Here is a 25,413-nt window from a genome sequence, read left to right as displayed (position 1 = left end):
GAAGGCCCTGTCTCTCGTCCCCACCAACCACACTTGTGAAGGAGGTGGGACTGAGAGCAGGGCCTCACCCGAAGATCTTAATCTCTGAAATGGTTCATAGAGGGAGATGCGTTTGGACAGAGAATACTACCTTAGCATCTGGTTAGTTACTGTCACAAATGAATGATAGATCAGAAATGGAGAAAATGTGGTCCCAGAACATGCAGCCTTTGGCCCATACCTATAACCCCTAAAGTGCATCACCTGACCCTTATAGTCTTCCAAACCCTCTGCCCCCAATGTCATTTTTCTCTGTGTGTGGGGTTGGGAGTAGAAAATTCTAAAAGAAAGGAGTTTTGCCTGAATAAAGCCCCCCAAAATGCATTCAAATACACAAAAAGCTCTTAAACCCCTGAAAAAGCATCCCAGAACCCACAGGCTCTGCAATGCAGTTGTTATTACTCTTTTTCTTCCAAAGTGGCAAAAGGAAGTAGATCAATGTCACTTCTAGTTGCATGTTAAAAAAGAAAAGGAGGGAAACAAATATTTTGATGCATGAGTGTGTGCCACAAAGGGTTATCCCTGGTTTGATTTAGAAAATAAAGATTTTTAAATTCTGATATCCACGAAGCAATGTAGACCTAAGAGGTGGTATAAGATAGCAGTCTTTAGAATTGCAAAGAAACAATGCTTTGGATTTGTGGTCATTTAATATTTTATAATCCAATTCCAAGTTTTAAAAAGAGTAATAAAACTTGTGCCTAAATGCAGATGTGCTTCTTATGCAGCTCTTAATATTTTTTGAGAAAGTACTTATAATAATAGCAAATTCACATTTTTTATTATGCTTGTCACTATGGAAGACAAGCAGATAAAATACCCTGGGAAGTATGACAAAAGTAGGGCTGTTTTGCCAGCATTGCAATTAATCTCTATAAGAATGTGGATTTGTAGAAGCAGAAACGCACACATACTCAGAGAATTTCCTTGTATACTTGATCTGATTAAATTAAAATAATTTTACTGTGTCTTATTTGAATATTATCATGGGTTGATTTTGAATGTTGTCTAAACAGGGAAGAAATACAGTCTTTGCGAATGGCAACTTTTCCTGATTTAGAGAGGGACTTAGAATTCTCAGCCAGAGAGCTCTGGTGTAGTAGTTCAGGACAGAATTTTAATTCCCAGAACAAACTACCCATTCAAAGAGTCATTAGGACTGATTTGTGGCATTAAAATGGAATCAAACTGCTGTAATCATAGAATTACAGAATCATAGAACCATAGAGTTGGAAGAGACCTCATGGGCCATCCAGTCCAACCCTCTGCCAAGAAGCAGAAAAATCGTATTAAGCCCCCCTGACAGATGGCTATCCAGCCACTGCATAAAAGCCTCCAAAGAAGGAGCCCCCAACACATGCTGGGGCAGAGAGTTCCACCGCTGAACAGCTCTCACAGTTAGGAAGTTCTTCCTAATGTTCAGGTGGAATCTCCCTTCATGTAGTTTGAAGCCATTGTTCCGCGTCCTAGTCTTCAGGGCAGCAGAAAACAAGTTTGCTCTCTCCTCCCTATGACTTCCCCTCACATATTTATACATGGCTATCATGTATATCTCAGCCTTCTCTTCTGAAGGCTAAACATGCCCAGCTCTTAAAATGCTCCTCATAGGGCTTGTTCTCTGGACCCTTAATCATTTTATTCGCCCTCCTCTGGACACTTTCCAGCTTGTCAACATCTCCCTTCAATTGTGGTGCCCAGAAATGGACACAGTATTCCAGGTGTGGTCTGACCAAGATAGAATAGAGGGGTATTTATGCAGGCCAGAATCCCACTGGCTTTTTTTTTTTTTTGCCACCGCATCACATTGTAAGCTCATGTTTAACTTGTTGTCCATGAGGACTCCAAGATCTTTTTCACACATACTGCTGTCAAGCCAGACATCCCTCATTCTGTATTTTTGCTGCCTAAGTGGAGTATCTTGCATTTGTCCCTGTTGAGCTTCATTTTATTAGTTTTGGCCCATCTCTCTAATCTGTTAAGATTGTTTTGAATTTTGTTTCTGTTTTCTGGAGTATTAGCTATCCTCCCCAATTTTGTGTCATCCACAAACTTGATGATCGTGCCTTCTAACCAGGAGCGGCCCTAGGTTTTTCAGTATGTACGCAAACCTAGCCCCCCCCCGAAAATACGCCCCCCAAACCTACCGGTGGCAGCGGCAGCGACGACCATTGGGTTGCTTGCCACGGAACAAGGAAGTACTTGCTATTCTTGTGAGATTTTGTGAGATTTCTGCGAGATCTCATGACATCTTGCCAAAACCTCATGAGATCTCGCCAAAATCTCACGATATTTCACGAGATCTCGCAAAATCTTGCGAGAATAGCAAGTACTTCCTTGTTCCCCGGCGAGCGACCCAGTGGTCACCACCGCCGCCACCACTGCCGCTGCCACCACTGCCGCTTCGAGAGCGCCCATCAAGGGCTGCGCCCGAAGCGGCGGCTTCATGGGTCTCCATTAAGAACCAGCCCTGCTTCTAACCCTTCATCTAAGTCATTAATAAAGATGTTGAACAGAATCAGGCCCAGGACGAAACCCTGCAGCACTCCACTCATCACTTTTTTCCAGGATGAAGAGGAAGAATTGGGGAGAATTACCCTTTGGGTTGTTCACTTAACCTATTACACATCCACCTAACTGTAGTTTTGCCTAGCCCACATTTGACTAGTTTGTTTGTCAAATGTGGGCTAGGCAAAACTATAGTTAGGTGGATCTGTAATTGGTTAAGTGACCAAATCCAAAGGGTAATTCTCCCCAATTCTTCCTCGAATCCAAAAGGTGCTCAGCAGTGCTTCCTCTTCATCCTGGAAAGTGGTAGACACCCATATTGTTTCTCATCACTGCTGTTCCTACTTTCTTTTTTGGCTTGATCCCTCTTGCTATTTCCTTGGTCAGAGGTGTCAATTGTGCAGTCCTCCAGATATTGTTAAACTACAGCTCCCAGAAGCCCTGTGCTATGGGAAAGAATGCTAGACATTCCACTCCAACAACATCTGGAGGACCATACTTTGCCCACCCTTGTCCTAAATTAATTTTAGGTATGATTTCTCCCATACTAAAATTAGACAGTTAATAAAGACAATGATACAGAGCCATGCAATTAGTATGATGTGTTGATAGGAAAATGTCATAGTCCCAAGCAAAGCCAACTCAGAGGAAAAGCATAAGAGGGCAATTTAAATATTTTGGGAAGGAAAGACAAGACAAAACCAAAAAAATCCTATACTAGTAGAAAAGAGAGGTGATTTTGCCACTAGTGAATTTATTCATGAGTGTATTAACATACACAAATATTCTCTTTAAGTTCTGTGGCAAGGAGGAATTGAAACTAGGTTTATAAACATTTACTGATTTATAAAATTGTTCAAGGTTTGAACAGGAGACATTACAAGATGACAAGTCTATCAGATTTTAAACTAGCAGACTAAATAACTAACCAGCAGCAATATTTTTAAGGTGACTAGAGGGAATACAAGTTCAAAGGCTATGTATCGGTGAATGCTAACTTCTAGAAGATAAAAAAGGATGGAATACAGTTTTCAGGATTCTCCATCCAACCCAAGGTGGGGAACTGCAAAACATGATTGGAGTATAACTCCCTTTATCTTAAACCCCGGGGGGGGGGGTTACAAGGGGGTGTCAGAGGGGTCGCCAAAGACCATCAGAAAACACATATTTCTGATGGTCTAAGGAACCCCTTTGGTAGAAAAGGCTGAAGGTCTCTTTGCCGGTCTTTGGAAACAGACGATGAATCCTCCTACAAAAAGCCCAGTTCTATCATTGGTGGGGTTCAAGGGGCTCTTTGTTTGCAGATGAATTATAACTCCTAGCAACTACAAATCCCAAATGTCAAGGTCTATTTTCCCCAAACTCCACCAGTGTTCACATTTGGGCATATTGAGTATTCATGCCAAGTTTGGTCCAGATCCATCATTGTTTGAGTCCACAGTGCTCTCTGGATGTGGGTGAACTACAACTCCAAAACTCAAGGTCAATGCCCACCAAACCCTTCCAGTATTTTCTGTTGGCCATCGGACTTCTGTGTGCCCGGTTTAGTTCAATTCTATCACTGGTGGAGTTCAGAATGCTCTTTGATTGTAGGTGAACTATAACTCCGAAATGACAAAATCAATTTTCCCCCTCCAACTCCACCAGTATTCAAATTGGGGCTTATAGGGTATTTGTGCCAAATTTGGTCCAGTGAATGAAAATACATCCTGTATATCAGATATTTACATTAGAATTAATAACAATAGCAAAATTGCAGTAACGAAGTAGCAATGAAAATAATGTTATGGTTGGGGGTCATCACAACATGAGGAACTGTATTAAGGGGTCGCAGCATTAGGAAGGCTGAGAACCACTGCCCTAGACCATGCTGATGAAAGCTGAACTTCAATAACATCAGAAGAGCTGTCTATTTAATGTAAGGTTTTCAAGAGGCATTTACTTGGCCACTCTTAAAAATAAAGTACAGAATGATTGCGATCTTGCAAGCCTCTTCTTGTGCATCTAGAATTCTGGGGTTAATTTCTAGTGTATTTTGCATTCTAGGGGTTGTTCTTGAGTATGTGGTATATGGATTAACTGCAGTTACAGCCAGAATTAATGCTATGAAACTGCTCCAAACCCTTTAGTGCAGCATTTCAGAGCAGAAGTTTAAACTGAAGAGTCATTTTGTCTGTAAACAAACATATGCAGAAAGGAAATAACTGCGCACATATTCTGTATTATCTTGAGGATGAAGCATCTCCCCTCCCTCCTGCCATGGCTCATGGATTCCTTTATTCCGAAAGACAGATTGCTTCTATTTCTAAATGGCAGCTCTAATAGTTTAGCCAGAGAAAGTTGTGAAACTTCTAGGAACAGCAACACACAAACCGAGCTGTTGAGAAAAGGCTTGCGGCTGCGAATGCCTATTATGTTGCGCACTGAAAATCATCCAGTCAGATTCTGAATTTAATTTATCGTGCTTTTCTCTCTCATTGTGATTTCCTAACATTGATTCAGGCTTCTTTGGCCCTTGCTTTTATTCCTCTGCTTTGATGATGGTACAAATTTCATCTTTTTTTTTGGGGGGGGGGGGGGCGGTCACCAGACATGTGAAAGGGAGGATTCCACACTGTGATAGATGGCATCAAAAAAAGGTGAGTTCAATATAGTCCAAATCTCTTTATTCTGGGTGATTTCATTTAAAATTACTACTACCCTGACCTTGAAAATGCTGGAGAATATTGTTTGTTTCCCTACTTTCAAACAAACTGAATTGCTGGATACTTCCCAGATGAAGTTCCAGCTTGCCTAAAGGAGGCAGCTGTGAGACCTACATTAAACCCCCCCCCCCCCTCTATAATGAACAACTATCAGCCAGAATCCAACCTCTCAAGAAGGTCTTGGAGCATGTAGTGGCCTCCCAACTCAGGAATTTCTGGTTGAAACAGATTATCTAGATTCATTTCAATCTGGTTTCAGGCCTGGCTGAGGAACAGAGAAAGCTTTGATCGCCTTGGTAGATGATCTACCCAGAGAGCTAGACAGGGGAAGTGTGTTCTTGTTGGTTCTCCTGAATCTCTGAGCGGCTTTCAATACCATTGACCATGGCATCCTTCTTTGTCGTATTGCTGGGATGGAACTGGGAGGCACTGTTTTACTGACCCTTCCTGGAGGGCTGTACCCAGAAGGTGGTGCTGGAGGAGTCCTGTTCGAATCCCCCGCCATTGACCAGTGGGGTTCCTTAGGGTTCTGTGCTGTCTTCCATGCTGTTTTACATATACATGAAACTGGTGGGAGAGGTCATCTGGAATTTTGGAGTTTGGTGCCATCTATATACAGATGACACCCTACTCTGCATACAAATACAGGCAGTCCCCAAGATACAAACAGCCAACTTACAAATGACTCCTAGTTAAGAATGGGGATGAAATAGCAGGAAGTGAGAGAAATATTAGGAAGGGAAATTCACTCCTGAAAGAGTTATCATGAGGAAAAGTTGTTTCAACTGAAGTTTCACCACTCCTTGTTTCCACAACAAGCCAAATTTTTCAAAATTCAATTATCACAGGGACAGAAAATAAGCTGAAATCTTCTAAATAGGGGCATAGATGGCAAAACAAATACTACAGGGGTGTTCACCCTTTCCTATGCTATCCAAAGCTCAAATATATATTTTTTTGGCTGGAGTTACACTTGTACACTTGACTTACAAATTCAGCTTAAGAAAATATTTTGTTCTTAACTTGGGGCCTGTCTCTATGTGTACTTTTGAAAAAGTGGTTCATAAAAATAAATATAATGTTGCTATTTTAAAATATTTCACAGAATAAAGTTCAAATCGGATAGAAAAAACTTGTGACTGGATACATGTGAAACTGACTGATTTGTACATTCAGTCAGTACCCTGATTTGTACCCTTATTACCAAGCATTAGATTGAGGCATCGTCAACTTGGTGGCATTAGAGAATAATGGCCCATCATGTTTTACAGCATTTCCTGACAGGTTGGAGACATACCTAATTTACACAAATCTAGGATAAGCAGCTGAGATGAAGTGAATGGCAGCAACCTGCAATCCACAGATAGGCATTTTGCACACAATTCTCTCATAACTGTGGAAGGGCCTTTTAGGGATCTCCTTACCCTTTTTAACTATTTTGTAACAACATGGAACAGGTGATGTATACAGAAAGGACCCCTAGAAATTATGCAAGAGGCATTATTGGCCATTTTGGGTCAATTTTTGTTTGGGTGTGAGGTTAGAATTGGGGAACTACAGCTTTCCAAGGTATCAGGGAGGGGGCAATGCAATGTAGTGAGGATAAAAATGATGAGAGAACTATATATTCTCCCTTGATTTTGGCAAAGAAAAGGTGGGATATAAAAGAAATCAAATCAAGTGAAACAAACAAAAGTATATCCTAGCATAAATAAAATAAATATGCTATAGGCTCATTGGGAGGTATTAGTCCAAATGCAGGAATAATGCCAGGCCAAATTCTCAACTCAGAAACAAGTAGAGGATGCAAATGAGCAATACCTGCAGCAACAAAATTTGAAAGAAGGCCACTTAAAAGAGACAGAGGGCTTTCTCTTGGACCACTATTTAGCCTTGCAAAGTTGCCTCCTTATTACTGTTGTCAAATTTGTGGGCACTGGGAGCCTTGGCTGCCAGCAGATTAAAATAAAGCCAAAGTCTAAATAACTCAGAGCTTGGAAAAGTAACTTTTGGGACAACAATTCCCTGAATCCCTTGGGCAGCAGCGCTCCTGGCTGTGCTGGTTGGAAGATGCAGTTAGCTGTCATCCAAACAAAATATTTTCTCTAAACTCTGAGATTAATGGAGCTAGTACCTGTTAGGGATCCAGATTCACATATGCGTTTCCCCCCTTCTTTATTATCATACAGTATTTCCGTGGAATATGTAAAAAGCAAACTAATCAAATCCAAAAGCAAAGCAAAACAAAACAGCCCTCACCCCGCTGGCAAGTCTATATTTGCAGCTGAATGCCTTGAGACGAACAACTCCCTTTAATATTCCAATTTTCACATGCTCTGTGGGTAAGAACCAAGAACTATTATATGGCAACTATAGCTGAGTTGTTGATGCTACAGTTGCTAAACAAACATTGCTTTGTTATATTCCTGCATTTTTATTCCATTTTTTCCTTCTCCCTAGGAAAGAAACAATATCTTACTAATTTGATGCAGGGGAAAGAAGCCCTCCAAGCAGCCGGAAACATGTCTGTTAAATTAAGGAGATACAAAAAAATGGAAAAAAAAGAATTGATATGCAGCCCACACAATCCCAGGCACACATTACTTCATCTTTTTTGAAGGCTCTTAGTGAGGCTCTGTGGTCTTAAGCTTCTTGATCTTCAGCAAATTGGGAGAAAACCGATCTTCATTTCACCAGCTAAACTGACTACAGAGTTGTACCTCCTGGATTTCTCTGAGAGTAGGATTCCTCCAGGGTTGTTTGGACAACACTACGACTCCCATCACCCCAGCTATTGTCATGGTGCTTGGAGAGATGTACAGCCCTGGAAAACTTTTGAATGGTTGTTGCATGTTTTTCGGGCTGTATGGCCATGTCCCAGAAGTATTATCTCCTGACATTTCTCTCTGGAACATGGCCATACAGCGCGAAAAACATACAAACAACCCTGTGATCCCGGCCATGAAAGCCTTCGACAACACAAACTTTTGAATGTTTATTTATATTTTTTTGGAAAAACTATTCTTACTATAGTTATTAGATTCTCATCTGCATGGCCAATAAATGTTCCTTACAGTTCAGATGTTCCTCAACATCCTGGAATTCCACATGTAAGGAAAACTTAACATTTAAAAAGGGAAATTCAATTTGTGATAATTTTCTGAATAAACTATGTTTTTAAATACAATTGGCCCTCCATACCCACAGATTTTACATCTATGATTTCAACCATCCACAGCTCGAAAATTGTATTTCTCTCATTGAAAACAATATGAGTTGTAGTTCCACACATCAAAAGGACTCTTGGGTGGTGGTCCAATGAAAAAAGAGCTATCTTCTAGGAAACAACCTTCTGGAGAAAAAAACTATTTATTTTTTTACTTTGTTTTATATCCTGCCCTCTCTCCCTTGTCGAGGGACTCAGAGTGGCTATGTGACAGTGTTGGCATTTTGGGAAATGGAGCATTCTGTGGTCCTTACCTAACATCCTAACCAACCTCACATAGTTATTGTGAGAATAAAAATTGTGAGATAATTATATATTCTCATTGTAGGGCATTCTGTCATTTTACCAGGCTCTCTCAGTGAAACAATGAGGATGGACATCAGTGATTTTTTTCTGGACAACTAGATGGTTTCATTAGAGAGGGGTACTCAGATATCTACATTTCCCAACTGCAGAGGGACACATATTCCCTATACAGTTGTTTGGGTCTTTGTTCTATCTGTATGCATCCTGAGAGGGAGGCAATCTTAGAGCATGGAGTTTTGAAGAGTTTCAACACAAAGCTGTTTCTGAAAATAAATGATTTTTTTCCTGTTACACCTCTACCATGTTCAAACATTTTCTTCTGACAAGATCAGCTTAGAATGAGCCAGCTTTGGTTGCCCTGCTACCTGTGGAGTTCAAGGAAATTTGACCTTAACTGGGCAGCTTCCTCCTTCACTTGAAAATCTTGGTTCCTGACCTCCTGGGCAGAGTAGTAAGACAGGAGTTAGAAGCAGACTGCATCAACAGTGATGAAATGACCCAAAACACACTTAGGGCAGAGACAGAAGCAAAAAAGGTTAGACCAACAAATCACCCAGTGATGCAGTAAATAGACTTCTATATGGGTGGGTAATTGGGGCAGAATGGGCTTATAATAACTGGATAGATTCATTTCTTACACCATACTAGTTCTTCCATGATTCACAGTACAATAATGTTGCACTAAATAAAATAACTGGTTTTTTTAAGATAACGCAGGCATTTTTATTTTCACACAATAATCTCTGTTTCTATGGGTGCATAAAATAACAAAATAAATCACACACCTACATAACAGATTCACTATTTAAAAGGTTGTTTCATACTACCTACAATAAATGTTTTTCATAAACATAGAATCATAGAATCATAGAGTTGGAAGAGACCTCATGGACCATCCAGTCCAACCCCCTACCAAGAAGCAAGAAAATTGCATTGATGGCACCTCCGACAGATGGCCATCCCCATGTATTTGGGAGATAGGAAGTATAGCTATTCACTGTTCCTATGGAAATAGAAATTCTGTCTTTCAGCAAAATTACAGACAAACCTTGTCCACAAAACATTTACCACTTATAATTAATGAAAGCACAATGTTACAAAGAGAAAGTGATTTAATAATACATTTTAATGGAAAAACAAAAATATTATTTGATGAGTGAGAGAAATCGATAAAACAAAAACTGGGACAGAAAGATAACGGGGAGTAAGTATACATGAGTATCTTATAGAAAGTAAAACAGAAGAAGCAAATCTGTGCCCTTACCTTCTCTAGCAGTTGTCTAAGCTGCCTGCTTTTGGCATCTCTGGAGCAGAGGTTTTGTTCTGGTGCCACAACAGTGCAAATGCATCGCCCATCTGGATCTTGGGCTGAACTATAGACTTGCCATCCTTCTTTAGGACTAATTTGAGTCTGCAAACAAAATAATTAGGGATTAAGGACTTCAGTGTTGAAGCCTACAAAACTAACAGCCTCCCTCCACATAACTACGTATATCCAAAATAAATCATACAGGATGAATGTTGCCAGATATCTAGGCTATTCAATGGTCAGAGACACTGTGGTGTGGTTGTAGGGAGTGCTGGGCTTGAACTTGGAAAATCCAGAGGTGCTTTCACACTGAAACATAACAGCGCTAATGTTCCACTTTAACTGTCATGCTTCTCTCCTATGGACCCTTGGAATGTGCAGTTTAGGGAGAGGTCTTTAGAATCCCTAGCCAGAGAGCTCCAGTGCCTTAACAAATTACAAACCTTAGCATTTCATAGGACACAGCCATGACAGGTTACATGAAATCATAGTACTATAATTGTAGTGTAGAAGGGTTCCAGTTCCTCATTGAACTATGAAGTGTACTTTGGAATTTGGATAATCTTGGACCAGTCACAGATACAACATCTCTCTCAACCTAACCTAGTTCGCCATGTTCCTGTGAGGATATCACATTTGCATATTGATTGGCCACAATGCGTGGCAAATCTGTACGGTCCCACTGGGGTGTGTGGAGAACCTGCTGCCTCATGCCCCGCATCGCCTGACTTACCACTGGCCCCATCCCATGGGGGGAAGCATCTGCCACCCCATTGTTATAAATGCAATATGGGAAGCTTCCTGTGTTACTGCGGCATCATCATACACCACTTCCTTTCCTCTTCATCACAGAGCTGTCGTGTAATGAGCCCCATGGCAAAAGGGGAGAGGAACTGGTATATAGTGGGCAAATTGGCCCATACGATGAGGTCAAAAGTGAGGAGAAGGTCCACCATGACCTCATTGGAGGAAGAATGGGACAAATATGTAGATAACAAATAAAGAAAGTAATGAATATAACAGCAAATATAAACCAACTACTTCAGGGTCAGTCTTTTTGGGCACCCTGTACTAACTCCTAGGTATTAAACAGACTATTTTAGGCAGATGGAAGTTGCAGTCAAACCCGATGTACATCTGATTTCATCCAAACCACAACACACAAAAGCACTTGTCAGACAGCAGTGAGCCTTTATGTGTCACAGAACTCTTTTTTCCCAGCACAGGTGTTTTATCCATTTTTATATTTTAAAAAAGAGGCAGTGTGGGCTTCTGATGTTAACCAGGCATAGCTTTTCATTCCTTTCAAAATAAGGAAGAAGAGAGGTTACAAGTGGAGGGCAGTGTCTGCATCTAAAGTCACCAGCTTGCAGACAGGCTGTATTTTCTATAAGAGATCAACTTGCACAATTCTTCTCTGAAACAAGGCAGAAAAAGCTTTGAACATGTAGGAGAGAGAGACAAAATCCATCACAGAAAATATAAAGAAATAACACTGCAAAGGATTGTTTCAGGACTGCATAGGCCTCAGAAGACTTTGAGAAACAGAGAACAGGTACTGGAAAACTAACTTGTCATTAGCTGAGATAAAAATTGATTCAGGAAACACTGTGGACTTTTTTTTTTTTTAAAGAAGGTCATTTGTGTCACATTCAAATAGTTTACTAAGGTTGAAATAGGCAGAAGATTGGTGGCAAAGAAACCCTGGCTGGATGGTACCATTTAGGGCTGCCAAAGACTTTTTGGTGTCTGAAGTGGAACGACAAATGCTACCCTCTCTCCCTGTCAATGAGCATAATGCTTGAAGCTGGCTCAAATGATTTGGCATTAATATATCGTCTAAGAAGTCATAAAAATAATACAACATACATTTATGGCGTGACTAACAATTTGATGCCCTTTCATGACAAAGCCAACAGCCTAAGGCTACCAAGTCACCCTGCCTAAGGTTGTCCTTGATGCCACTTCAGAGTGTAATGTGAACCACAGCTTTGCAGGCTCTTTCTCATTAAACACAAAACACAACTTGTGCACAGTTTTCTCCGGATGAGTTAGTAATATACTAGAATTGAGTTTTTACAAAATGCCATAAACAAACTTGAGATTTTTCAGTCTGAAATAGTACTGGAGGGTCTGCTATGAAGAGAGGGAGAAGGTGGGAAATCCATTTTTAAGATTAAATCTGGATCAACCCTACTGTATATACCTAAAATATCAGAGAGCTATAGGTATATGAAGCAGAGCAAATAATGAATTTTAAATAAAGCAAACGAATGTTATTAAATGAAAGAAGGCCAACATAATACTGATGCTAACAAGCTCAGTTCAAAATGTAATATTTTCAATATCTCCTTTTTGAACAGGAGTTTAACTTTGCTGAAGAAGGGGGTACAGGGATGAAGCTTTTGACTCATTATTCAAAAACTGTTCCTATATCCATTGATTTCCCTGAGTAAATGTTTCTCCAGTCAATCTCCTCCATTAAGTTTTCCTCTCAGAATTCACAGCAAGAAAGGAAAATTAAATACAACCTGGGGACAAGTGCTGGGTATAGTTAGTATATTGGGGGAGGGAGTGTGTGTTAAGTAACCCATCACACGGAGATTCTTCCCTGTAAGTGTTTCCCCTGCCCTAGTTTTCAAATGTATGTGCCTTTAGGTTTACCTCTGTCTTTAGACCAGAAATGTAGTTGGCATGTAGCTGTTGCCTTTACAGCCACAGGCTTGCAAAAGCCCATTGCCAGCAGCTGGATTCTAACAAGAGGAAAGACAGGAAAGTCTACTCAACTTCCTCTGCTTTGCCGCCTCAAAATAAAATACAGGTTTAATCTCCCTTGTCTGAAATGCAAGGAAACCAAGGTGTTTTGAATGTTAGTTTCTTTGAATACTTGTATTTGCATATACACAGTAAGACATAAGAGGGAAAGGAGGCTAGTCACACATCTAGCTCCACTGAGTTTTTCTCAAAAGCTGTTGCTTCACCAAAATCAGAAATTAGAGAAAGAAAATGGAAATGGGGAAGACTCAGGGTTCTGCTGCTAGACTTACAGAAAACCCTGTAAAAACGAGGTATCAGGGGAGGGAAAAGTCCAAATGCATCTGGTTGCTTTGGGCTTGTGAATGTTGAAAATCTTCAGCTGCCCAACTAATCCAGACTACATTTGTGCTCCATTTCTAGGGTATCTACCCCACCCAGTTGGAAAACACAGTGTGGATTGGTCAGGCAGCTGGAGCTTTGCAACACGCTCTGGACTCATGATAGCTAGATGCATTTGAACTTTCCCCTCTTTTTATAAGAGATTGATGTAAGTTAAACAGCAGAACCAGAGTCTTATCCCTTTCCCTTCCCTTTCCTTGTCAAATTTCTGACCAAGCTTTCCCACCCATTGTGGAAAAAAAAATGCAGTCTTTTCACCCCTTATTTAACAATGTTCCAGACTACCATTTTTACCTCAGCCCATGGCACCAAAGTGAAGGCAGTGAAAACTGAGTGATATTCTATTTGCATAATCCCACTTCTTCATTTTCATGTGGATTTGCATTTCATGATAAGATGGGACCTCTAGGAATTGGTTTTAATAGTCATTAACAAGGCAAGCTGAATATTCTGTGAAAGCTGATCAGTTCTCACAAACATGAGAGGAAAACATTTTATGTAGTGAATCCAAATACTATATACCACAACTGCAAAATACGTTTGTGTCTGTTTTCTTTAGGTCATGTAGATACACATAATAAGGCTTTCTTTGCGGTTGTGTCTTGACTGTGGAATGTCTACCAAGGGAAGTTAAGCTGGTTCCATCTCCTTTAAGCTTTCACCAGGCAGTGTAGTTCTGCATGGTATTCAATTTTTTAAATTGCTGTTTGAAACTAAATTCTAGGATTGTTTTATGAATTTTTAAAAAAGTATTTTAGTGTGTTTAAAAATGTTTTTATATCTGTGTTGTTTTAATTTGTTCGTCCTCTCAGGAGTCCTTATGAACCGTGAGGCAATACTTTAAATGCGACGACTACTACTAAAACAGGTTCAACATCCCTTGTCCTAAAATTACCTTCAGGCTATGTGTATTAGGTGTATATGAAACATGAATTTCATGTTTAGATTTGGGTCCTATCGCCAAGATATCTCATTGTGTATGTATATGCAAATACTTATATTCCAAAACCCAAATGAACAAACATCCCAAACCCAAAACACTTCTGGTCCCTAACATCCCTAATATTTCAGCTAAGGGATATCCAACCTGTACTACTATTACTACAACCCTTGTGGCATGTTAAATAGATCTTCCCCTTAGATAACATATATGTGATTTGCACATTGCTACCACATGTCTATAATAAAAGCCTATCAAAAATGCCTTGTAGAAATGGTTACTTAGGGATGTTATAAAAAGGACAATAGAATACAGTGAGCAAACCATCTCCTTCATTCCAGCCACAGATAACACTGACATCGACTCTGGGGGCATCTACACTGTAGAATTAATGCAGTTTGGGTGCTTTAACTGCCATGGCTTAATGTCATAGAATCATGGGGGCTGTAATTTTACAAAGTCTTTTAGCCTTTTCTGCTAAAGAGAACTGGATCCTCAGCAAACCACAAATCACTGGATTCCATAGTATTAAGCCATGGCAGTTAAAGTGGTATAAAACTGCATTAATTTTACAGTGTATATGCACTCTGTGTCTCTAGAATTCACACTTCCCTACAGTTTACACCTTATTTTGGAATAACTGATCATTTTATATATGAGGCTCCTAGACAGGCATACATTTAGAATTGCCTCTTGCTTGCTTGAGCAATGCAGCAGAACCAGATTCTTTCAGACTTCTGTCTGGGGTTCTGCCTTTTAAACGAAGGAGAAAGAAAAAAAATCTGGCCACAGGCATTATCTGTCCAATAACTGAAAATGATAAGGGTTATCAAAACAACTGCCAAAGGTGTGCTGGATAACAATGACTACAGCAGATGGGAGAAAAATGTTCTATTCCCAAAGCACTTTGAGTAAAATCTCCCTGCTTCAAAATAAATGGGCTTTGTAGATTTAGTAAATGCAGAATTCACCCTACTGGTACAGACTAGGACTGAGGAAATATGTATTCAACTCCATTGGTAGTCAAGAATCTCTAAAAAGGGATCACCAAAAATGTGGTAGTGGTTAAAATTATAAAGCCCTTGGATGGAAGATGTGATAGAAATATAATGAATAAATGCAATCAGCACCTACAACCATCCAAAATCCTAAATCAAAATAGCCAAGTTATAGTCTTCCTGTTGACATTGGACAGCAGTTGCCAATATCCCTCATCATGGCTAATCTGACCAGAGTCTCGAGGGGCTCATCTACACTGACCATTTAGGTCGGTTTGGAACTGGTTTGGCAGAAAACAATGTCACTGTGTGAATAGATTGCCATTTCTGGAACAGGTTTGAGGCCAGGAGGGTGATTACATTAACCATGGAAAGTGGCCTTGAACCATATCCAAAACCCATAGTATCTGTGGCTTGACAGCTGTGGGGAAATGCAGTAACCTTGCCATTTCTAGGCAAGATGAGCATGGGTGCTCCGGAGGCATACCAGGTGGAAAAAAGAATCAAAAAGTGACAGTTAGCAGTGGAGGTATTCAGTGGAGTTACCTATCCCAGGGGCTCAATTGGCCTTCTGCTTCTCAGCCATGCCCTTGTTTTTTTTATTAGTCCCCACTATTCTGAATTTTATAATACACATCAGTGTGACAGATGTCTACAATGCACTTCGCATTCTGTGAAGCTGATTTTGCAGTGTGATGTGGTTTACATCATGGCTGTGCTGCAGCACGTTTAGGGGCTTATTTTGGGCTTTGCTTGATATGCTTCAACCTCCATTTAGATGTGAAAATGTGGAACGACTGTTTTATTTTCAAATGTCAAAGATTCTGAGTGGACTCACTGCAGAAAGAAAGGTATTTTATGAGAGATCACAGGAAATTTTAATGGAGATCAAAAGCAATATAAGAAGGAAGATTCAACAGTTCAAGAACAGACACGAAGAAAAGACCAACGGGAGCAGATGTTTTTACATGAGGAACAAGTCAACAATGATGACTGAATAGAGAAGTGGATTTGGGGACACTGGGTGTGACTACTGGGTTTTCATCTGAATAAAAGACAATGAGGGATCACAAATTATTTCCTAGAACATTAATAGAGCTAATGCTTCACAGAAAAGATTTTTTTCATTATTTGAGAATACTTTATTTAGATGTATTTTGCTTACAAGAAATGCACATTAGAAAGAAGAATATCAAACATTTGACACATACAACATTAAGATAAAAGTTTGTTTCAACTGGTGAGAGTTTGTTTCAAGGTATGTGCTCCAAGTGAAGGCAGGGAGTGAAGACAAATCTCTGTGACAATTTATTGGAACCACCTTATAAATATTTTTATTTGTTGGGTGATTGGAATGATATAATGTCCCTTGAGAAAGGTAGGGCTTCTAACAAAGAGATAAAGATTTTTCAAGGTGAATTACCAAAGATCATAGTATCATAGAGTTGGGAGAGACCACACTCTCTTCTCTTCTTAGGCGATCCCTCGTAGTTCGAGGATGATGGTCTTCCAGTTGTGGAGTCTTGAGGATGGGTTCTTAGGTGGCTGAAGAGACCTATTCTTGATCTGCATGTTCTCCTGCAGTGAGGGCATCGGTTTCCAGGTGGAAGGCGGTCCTGGTCAGGGTTGGCTTGACGGGCCTTCCTCTTGGCACATTTCTCCCTTAAGCCCTCCATTCGTGCCTCTTCGAACTCCGCAGCACTACTGGTCACAGCTGACCTCCAATTAGAGCGCTCAAGGGCCAGGGCTTTCCATTTCTCAGTGTCTATGCCACAGTTTTTAAGACTGGCTTTAAGCCCATCTTTAAATCTCTTTTCCTGCCCACCAACATTATGTTTCCCGTTCTTGAGTTCGGAGTAAAGTGACTGCTTTGGGAGACGGTGATTAGGCATTCGGACAACGTGGCCAGTCCAGCGGAGTTGATGGCATAGGAGCATCGCTTTGATGCTGGTGGTTTTTGCTTCCTCAAGCATGCTGACATTTGTCTGCCTGTCTTTCCAGGAGATTTGCAGGATTTTTCTGAGGAAACGCTGTAGGAGTTGAGTGTGACGTCTGTAGACCGTCCACGTTTCGCAGGTGTAGAGCAGGGTTGGGAGGACAATGGCTTTATAAGCAAGCACCTTGGTATCTCTATGGATGTCCCAGTCATCAAACACTCTTTGCTTCATTCTGAAATATGCTGCACTCACAGAGCTCAGGCGGTGTTGTATTTCAGTGTCGATGTTGACTTTTGTGGAGAGGTGGCTGCCAAGGTAGCGGAAATGGTCAACATTTTCTAATGTTACACCATTAAGTTGTATTCCTGGCTTTGCAGAGGGAGTAGCTGGTGCCTGTTGGAAGAGGACTTTGGTTTTCTCGATGTTCAGTGAGAGGTCGAGAGGAGAGGAGAGACCACAAGGGCTATTCAGTCTGACCCCCCAGCTAGGCAGGAGCATCCAATAGAAGTACTTTTGACAGATAGCCACCCAGGCTCTGCTTAAAAGAGAAGGAAACTCTGCCACACTTCATGGCAGCATATTCGACTGTCAATGTATTTTTTATTTTTTTTGCTTTTTGGATTATCTGGAAATAGTTCAATTGTGGAGTAGTTGGTGTGATCTAGGTTTCAAAATCTTTGGCTATCAGAGCAAAAATGATTGAGATACCACCAAAGACTTTTTCAGGTCATAATCCTGAGCTTTTGATGTTAAGAAGATCAAAGAGAAGTTTCAGATGAAGATTAAAAGAGTACATTTTGTAAAATGAAAGAGTTTGGGGAAAACGTAAGAAAAGAATAAGAAATTAATTTTTAGCCTGTTTGGATAAAGGAATTGAAATTTGAGTGGTTTGAAATGAAGGTAATGCATTTATGAAAGGATGTTTTATTCAGTGTAGTAGTGACCAAAAGGGGAAGATTCAATTGGTTTTGGATGAAATAAAAAAGGAGAATGATTTTTTAAAAGTTCCTTCAAAATTATAATTGATAGAGATATTGAATTTCACAACTGTTTTCACTGTTAGTAGTTGATGAGGTGGTGAAAAAAAGAAATATGCAAAATAAAAGATTTTGAATTTTCAAACAAACTACTAGCATATAAACTAAAAGCAAAGAAGAAAATGAAAATACAAGAAGATCGCACTGTCACCACAGATAATGAGAAAATGAGAAAATACAGAGGGCATTTCAGCAGTTTTTTTTTCTTATCTCTATAAATGACAAGAAATTATCAGGCATAAGGCTATATAGCTAAGCAGAATTTACCCAATATCATAGAAGAACAGAAAAAAAGCTGTAAATGCACCTATGACAGTAAAAGAAATGTGCAAACAAGACTGCTGCAGGGAAGAAACTAGGATGATATGGATTACCTGTGACATTTTACAAATGCTTTGAAGAAGACCTCCTAATACCATTGCAGTAGACAATGAATTCAATTCTACAAACTGGGAAGATTCCTGAGAGTTGGAAAGTGGGTAATATAGCTGTGATCGCCAAAAAAAGAGAGACCAGGATATGACTCCCCCCCCCCCCCCACTTCAGACCAATGTTGTTGAATAATGATGACAGGTTATCTACAATGATTTTGATCATTGACAGTGTTTTTGAAATATTGAAGGCCTCTATTTGAAAAAAAAAGTGGTTTGATGTCTGCTGATTTATTTAATCAGTATGAGTTAAATGCCATAGATGCCATATAACTCATAGGCAAAGTAGAGAGTAGAATAGAGTTAAATATAATAACAGAAAAGATAGACAGAAGTAATCATTTTCTATTTTGTTAATAGTAAATTTGTTAATTGTAATTTTTGTATTTAGGTAGTTCAGATTTCTAGGCTTGTGCACTGGTATAGACCCGCTATTCATTTCTGTTTGTTTCATTTGTAAAGCCCGTTTTTGTTTTCGAGTGCCTTCTGAAAAGGGGCACCTTTCTAAATGGGCATTTTTGTTCTACATCTGAAATTATGAACATTTTGACCTATTGGCCACTATGAGTGGGCTTTAGGCCCTCTCCTCCTCCCTCCTCCTTGGGTCTTGGAACTGCTGCCTTGGGGCCTTTCTTCTGCTGCTGCTTGGCTTGCTTTAGAATTAGAGGTGCAAAGGAGGAAGGGGGAGCTGGAGGTGCCTCCCTTGCATGAGAGATGGAGGCGGCGGCAGCAGCAGCAGCAGCAAACTACCCATAGGCAGCAGCTCTAAGAGTCAAGGAAGAGAGAGGAGGAGCCACATACTAGAGATGTGCGCAAATTTTTTTTCCTTCATTTCCTTCGTGCTATTGTTTCATTTAGACTGTCTACACAAAATGAATTATGACATTTGCATAGGAAATGAGAGGTGAGACAAAATGAAAGCAGCACAGTCATAGTGCTTGCTTTCGTTTTCCTTTTGTTTCGGCCCCGTAACAATAAGCAGGTACTTGTTAGGGATTCTTCATTATCAGAAGAGGAAGGGGAGCATGAAAGTGTTCAGGAATTAGAGGGGGAGTTGGAATCAGAGGAGGAGGTTTTGCAAGTACCCACATTTCAGGAAAGGCGAAAGGAAACAGAGCAGAGACACCGTTCAGCTAGAACAGCTGCCAGGAATGCTAAAGTAATTGGGAACCACCCTAGCAGCTGCTGAGTGGGGGGAACTCAGGGCTATAAATCAGAAGCAGGTGGAGGCAGCTTTTGCTGGTAACAAACAACTCTGCTGCTTAAGCCTTCACTCCCCTTTGTGCCTGCTCTTGAGTCTGCATTTGGGAAACTGCTCCTAAGGATTTATTGCTGTTTCTTCATCTGATGTAAGACTACTGCTTTCTTTTGGGATTTTATCAGAGACATAATAATTGTGTCTGCATTAAGACTTCTTTGCTTTCTTTTGCATTATACAACTGTGTGCTGTTCTTTTGTTTTGCTGAAGTGAAGTAGTTTTCATTTACTTACAAAGTGATATTAAGGCTGTTCTTGAGAGACAAATCAGGACAGTACTGACAGAGGGCTGCTTTCCCATTGCAGCTGATGTGTACCAATAAATGTTAATAATAATATCAATATAAATAACAATAGCTACTCTTGGACCCTAAGCTGAGTCTGGGAGAGAAGTGCCTCCCCATGACAGCTGATATGAGCCAATGGGTCTAGATAATAATATTAACATATATATTAATAATGATAGCTTCTCTGGGACTCTAAGCTGAGTCTGGGGAGGAGTGCCTCCCCATGACAGCTGATGTGTGCCAATGGGTGTTAATAATAATAATAATATGAACAACAATAGTACTCTGGGGAAGATCCAAATGTTTCAAAAGTTGGTAGGCTAAAAGGGGTTGAAATGCCCTCCATGTGTGGCAATTTTCACCCCTCTAGCCCAAAAACTGAGGAGGGGTGGGTGTGAGCCTCGGAAGCCCTCCCATTGCTGTCAATGGCACAAAAATGTTCGTATTTTTCGTTAGCCAGACAAAAAATTGTGTCTTATAGGCAGCCCATTTTCATTACCGGGAACCTAATATGAAAATGAGACGGCATGCATGAAACTACACAAAATGAACAGCAATTCCATACAAAAGCACAACACTACTGCGCGCACACTTTCCAAGGCATTTTAAGGAGGCTTCCCACTTCCAGATAAGGAAGGGTGATGACTTCCTAGAAGAGGAGTAAATGCGTATTTACTTTTTGTTTGCTGGGGGGATTAATAAAAAAGATTAAACTGTGCTAATGAAAAGCAGGCAAGGAAACAGCACCCGCTCCTGCTTCCTTTTGTTTTGAGCTAATTTTCATTGGGGGGGGGGTGTTCCAGTTTCATGATCTGTCATGAAACAAAAGGAATAAAAAGACAAAATAAATAGGAGAAACGAATTTCACACACATGTCTAGAATGTTATATGTTTTATTTTTATCCCCCCTCCCTTTTTGCTTTTATTCTGCATTTATTTGGTAATTGTATATATGGTATATGGTAATTTTCTGGTATTTTCTGTTTGTTGAATGTTTTATTCAATGTTTACTTTATGTAGATTTTATTTAATAAAATGATCCATATATTTATAGAAAGGAAGATGTTGCAATCTTCTCCAGAAAGAAGCAAGAAAGTTGCATCCATTATTTGGAAAGATGCATAGAATGATTTGCCTTAGGGCTGAGTCACACAGCTGAATTATGGTGTTGCATTATATGAGGCCCACAATGGTCTGCCATAAGTTATGTTTATTATTGTTAAGGTGACAGTGGATTTCACCATGAAAGGGAAACAAAACAGAGTTGGAAGGACCAGCTTTGCTTAATATCAAACAGCTGGAAACACTGGAAACTAGAACAAATCCAGCCAGTATGACAGCTTGCACTGTAAGTAAAATAAAGGTCAGCTATCCCCATGTTTTCTTTTTTCATGTTCCATAAAACTGATGTCACACAATACTTGAAACATTATTGCAACTGAGAAATCCAAATGCAGACTGGTAGCCTTCTTTTGTTTAACAACCCCACATTCACAGTCCAAAGCAAATGGTAAAAACAAGATTGAACACAGTAATGGTTGGCCACCATACTGGGACAATAAGCTGTGTTCATTCTATAGTTACAAGCACAGTTGGCAAAAACTAGTTTTCAAGACTCCAACTCCTAACCAGTGGCACAATGTATGCAAAAGATATATTAATATTTTAGAGTTGTATTCATATTAAAGGCATAGACATGTGATCCAGTTAAGGAGCTCATGCTCTAATGTTTGAAATCCTGAGATAATTTATCTTGATTTTGGGAGAATAGTCATACCATTCACACATCCTGTGGTGATTGTCATTATTTTGATTCCTACCTGTAAAGGTGCTATTTACTGGAGTTTTTTATCATGACTGATTCAAATTCTATCTATGAAGCCAGGAATATGGGAAGTACTTTTTGGTAATGAAGCATGTTTTATATAGTGTCACATTTATATATTGTGATTTCATTCAGATGTTTTGTCTGCCCATTTGGAATTGGAATATATTATGACTATCATTATGATTATTTATTAATTCTGCAGAAATAAATATTCATCTGCTAGATCTAGAAAGAGGAAGTTACAGAGAATGTTCTCTCACACTTTAGCATTGGAAAATGGAAATATTTCTCAGCTCCTTTCTGGTTTTTATGACTCCAGTAGAAATCCTATCTTTCCAACTTCATAGATTAAATGATGTGTAAAGATCTGAATGTTTTTGAAGACTTCATCACACAGGGGGCTGTAACTGTCATAGGATTCTGGTTCCCCAGTTGATCCGTGGAGCCCCACAATGCCTATCACATGATGTGATGCACGCTGACTTCTGGTGGTGCTCTGTCAATCCTACAGACGTTGTGCCCAGAACATGGGAGGCTTCCCATATTCTATTGGGAACAACGGGGCCCATGTGGAGGGAAGCCATACAGCATGAGAGTGTTACTGCAGGTGAGGCGGGGCACAGGGCACTGGGATTGCCCCACTGCCCCACCAATTCACCAAAGAGGCTGGCGAATTGCCACGTGCCCTCATCAATATGATGAGGTAATCAGATTCCAAACCAGTGCTATTTTGGATATCAGGACACAGAGAAAATAGAAGAATGGGGTGGGGGTTCACTTCACAGATATTACATTTAAGAGGTATGCAGATTATGTTGCCCATTCATTCATTCATTCATTCATTCATTTTTGACTTTGACATGATACTTACTAACACAAGTTTGTGATGACAGCATATACAAACAAAAATATTATAAATACAAAATAAATACAAAATGATATAAAAATATAAAATTATTATTATTATTTACCATATTTATATCCCGCCTTTCTCTACCCCGAGGGGGACTCAAGGCGGCTTACAGTGCCTTAGGCATAAAACACAGACATAAAATAGAATTATAAAAATTAAAACAGACATAAAACATAATTAAAATACATTCCAATATGAGAAACATCATCCAAAGGCAATGTCTAAAGCCATTCCAAAACCCATTGCACAATTTCCAAGTAAAAAAAAAAGTTCACTGCGCTGTTTATCAAAGGCCTGCTCCCAAAGCCAATTTTTTACTCTTTTCCTAAAGGTTAGGAGGGAGGGGGATGATCTAATATCACTAGGAAGGGAATTTCCTCAGCTGGGGGGCCACCACTGAGAAAGCCCTGTCTCTCATCCCCACCAGTCACGCTTGTGAAGGAGGTGGGATCGAGAGCAGGGCCTCCCCAGACGATCTTAAACTCCGAGGTGGTACATCAGGGAGATATGTTTGGACAGGTAGATTAGGCCGGAACTATTTAGGGCTTTATACGCTAAAGCCAGCACTTTGAATTGTGCTTGGTAGCAGACTGGCAGCCAATGGAGATGACGCAACAGGGGAGTTGTATGCTCCCTGTATGCTGCTCTGGTGAGCAACCTGGCTGCTGCTCGTTGGACCAACTGAAGCATACCTAGGAAACACAACACTAAGTCAGAAGGGCCTAGATGGCACACATGGTATACAGAAAGACATTTAGCATCCAAAAGAGAGAGACAGGTAAATCTTTAGAAAGGATTATTCCATAGATGATGACAAAAGCTCTCTTCTTAATGAATGCTTGTCTCACTTAACTTGGCTGAGGCTTTCAGAGCATGATCTCTAAAAAGATTTGAAAGCTCAAGCAGAAACACTGGGCAAAAGACAGCTTTTATCATACCCCAGTCCATCACCACTTCGTATTTTAAAGGTAAAATCTAGCACTTTAAATATGGAATTGAAGTGAGAGCCAATGCTTTGATAAGAGTACAATATAATGGCACAAGACGGTTAATTTTCTTCATTTGTAGCTAGAAATCGTAGCCTTGTTTTGAACCAGTTGCCATTTCTCAATCATTCTTGAAAGCAGGCTCATGTCTACAATGCCACCAAAAATTCACAAACAGCTTGTGGACTTAGGATGAATTTCCACTGTAGAACTGATGCAGTTTAACACTACTTGAACTGTCATGGTTCAATGCTATGGAACCAAGAGTGTTGTCATTTTACAAGGTCTTTATCCTTCTCTGTCCAAGAATGCTGGTGCCTCCCCAAACTACAACTCCTATAATTCTATAGCACTGAACCATAGTAGTTAGTAGTGTCAAACTGCACTAATTCTACAATGTAGCTGCACCTGTGAAGGAGTAATACTCCCCCCCCCCTCTGTTTTGGGATGAAATTCTTACAATCCACAGACTGTCCATGCAAAAAATTAATATGTAATTGTAAATGTTGCATGTAGGCAAACTTAATGGCTGCTATTCCTCTCGAGGGCAAATATTGAGGCAAACCTGGATTTTCTGCCAAGGAATGTATGAAACATTTTGAGATAGAAAGAAGTAAACAGTACACCCATTCAACTCTGATAGCAGCAATTGAAAAGGCTAGTTCAGCTGACACCCATTCATTTGAAAATACAACATAGTGAACTGAGGACCTTCCATATGTCAAGCTGCTGTTCTATCATTGAGCCAAGTGCTTCCCCAGTAATTCAAATAATGGTAAATCAAGTGATGTCCAAACATGTCTGACCCAGGCCTATGATCTGCTTGTCTCCCATTTATCTCTCTTTAACATTTACTCCACTCTGGCAGTGCTGTACAGCTATTACAATGCATTCTGGCGGTTTCTTTATTGATGCCATTCATATACCACCTCATTTATGACATTTATGTAGCACTTAAAGTCACTTCAAATTTTACAACAGTGGTTCAGTAATGGATTATGCACTTGCTGGGGTGGTGGCCAAGTCCAAAGCACAAAACAGGAAAGGATGGTGGCAAGAGGTTCCTGTGGAGGGAATCCACAGGGTGAATAAATAAATAATTTGGCAATAATAACTATATTGTAGATACAAAGACATTCTGCTACCTTAAAGCAGAAGGATAAAAAAGATTATGATTCTTACTGCTAAATAATAAGACAATTAGATTATTTGGAAGTACTGTAGGCTCTTGGTATCTGCTTCAGATTGATTCCATCTTCCCAGCATGGCCCCTGTAGAAATCAAAATTGGTGGTATCCTTTAGCGATTTCACTGTTTCCAAGCTATCAAAGTTTAGAGGACCCTTGACGGGATTTGACTCGAGGACCAAAAATCTGTGGATGCTCAAGTCCCATTATATACAATGACATAATAAAATAGTGTTTCCTGTATGAAATGGGAAGTCAAGATTTACTTTTGGGATCTTTATTCGTAAGCCACCCTGATTATAATAGTCACAAAGGAAAGAGTCTAGCAGCAGCAGCAGCAACAACAACAACAACAACAAAAAACAA

General features: G+C 39.9%; 1 protein-coding gene across 2 annotated transcripts in view; it reads right to left on the bottom strand.

Annotated features, from left to right (window-relative positions):
• Positions 1-25,413, bottom strand: part of olfm3 (olfactomedin 3) — a 207,481-nt gene that overhangs the window by 32,797 nt on the left and 149,271 nt on the right. For both annotated transcript variants that reach the window (XM_008109141.3, XM_003219985.4), the window contains exon 2: positions 10,046-10,192. In XM_008109141.3, coding sequence (XP_008107348.1) covers positions 10,046-10,192 — 147 coding nt within the window. The remainder of the gene's footprint in view (positions 1-10,045; positions 10,193-25,413) is intronic.

This window comes from Anolis carolinensis, chromosome 4 (assembly GCF_035594765.1).
Source record: "Anolis carolinensis isolate JA03-04 chromosome 4, rAnoCar3.1.pri, whole genome shotgun sequence".
Lineage (NCBI taxonomy): Eukaryota > Metazoa > Chordata > Lepidosauria > Squamata > Dactyloidae > Anolis > Anolis carolinensis.
The sequence above is the reverse complement of the archived record's forward strand: the minus strand, read 5'-3'. Positions and strand labels throughout refer to the sequence as shown.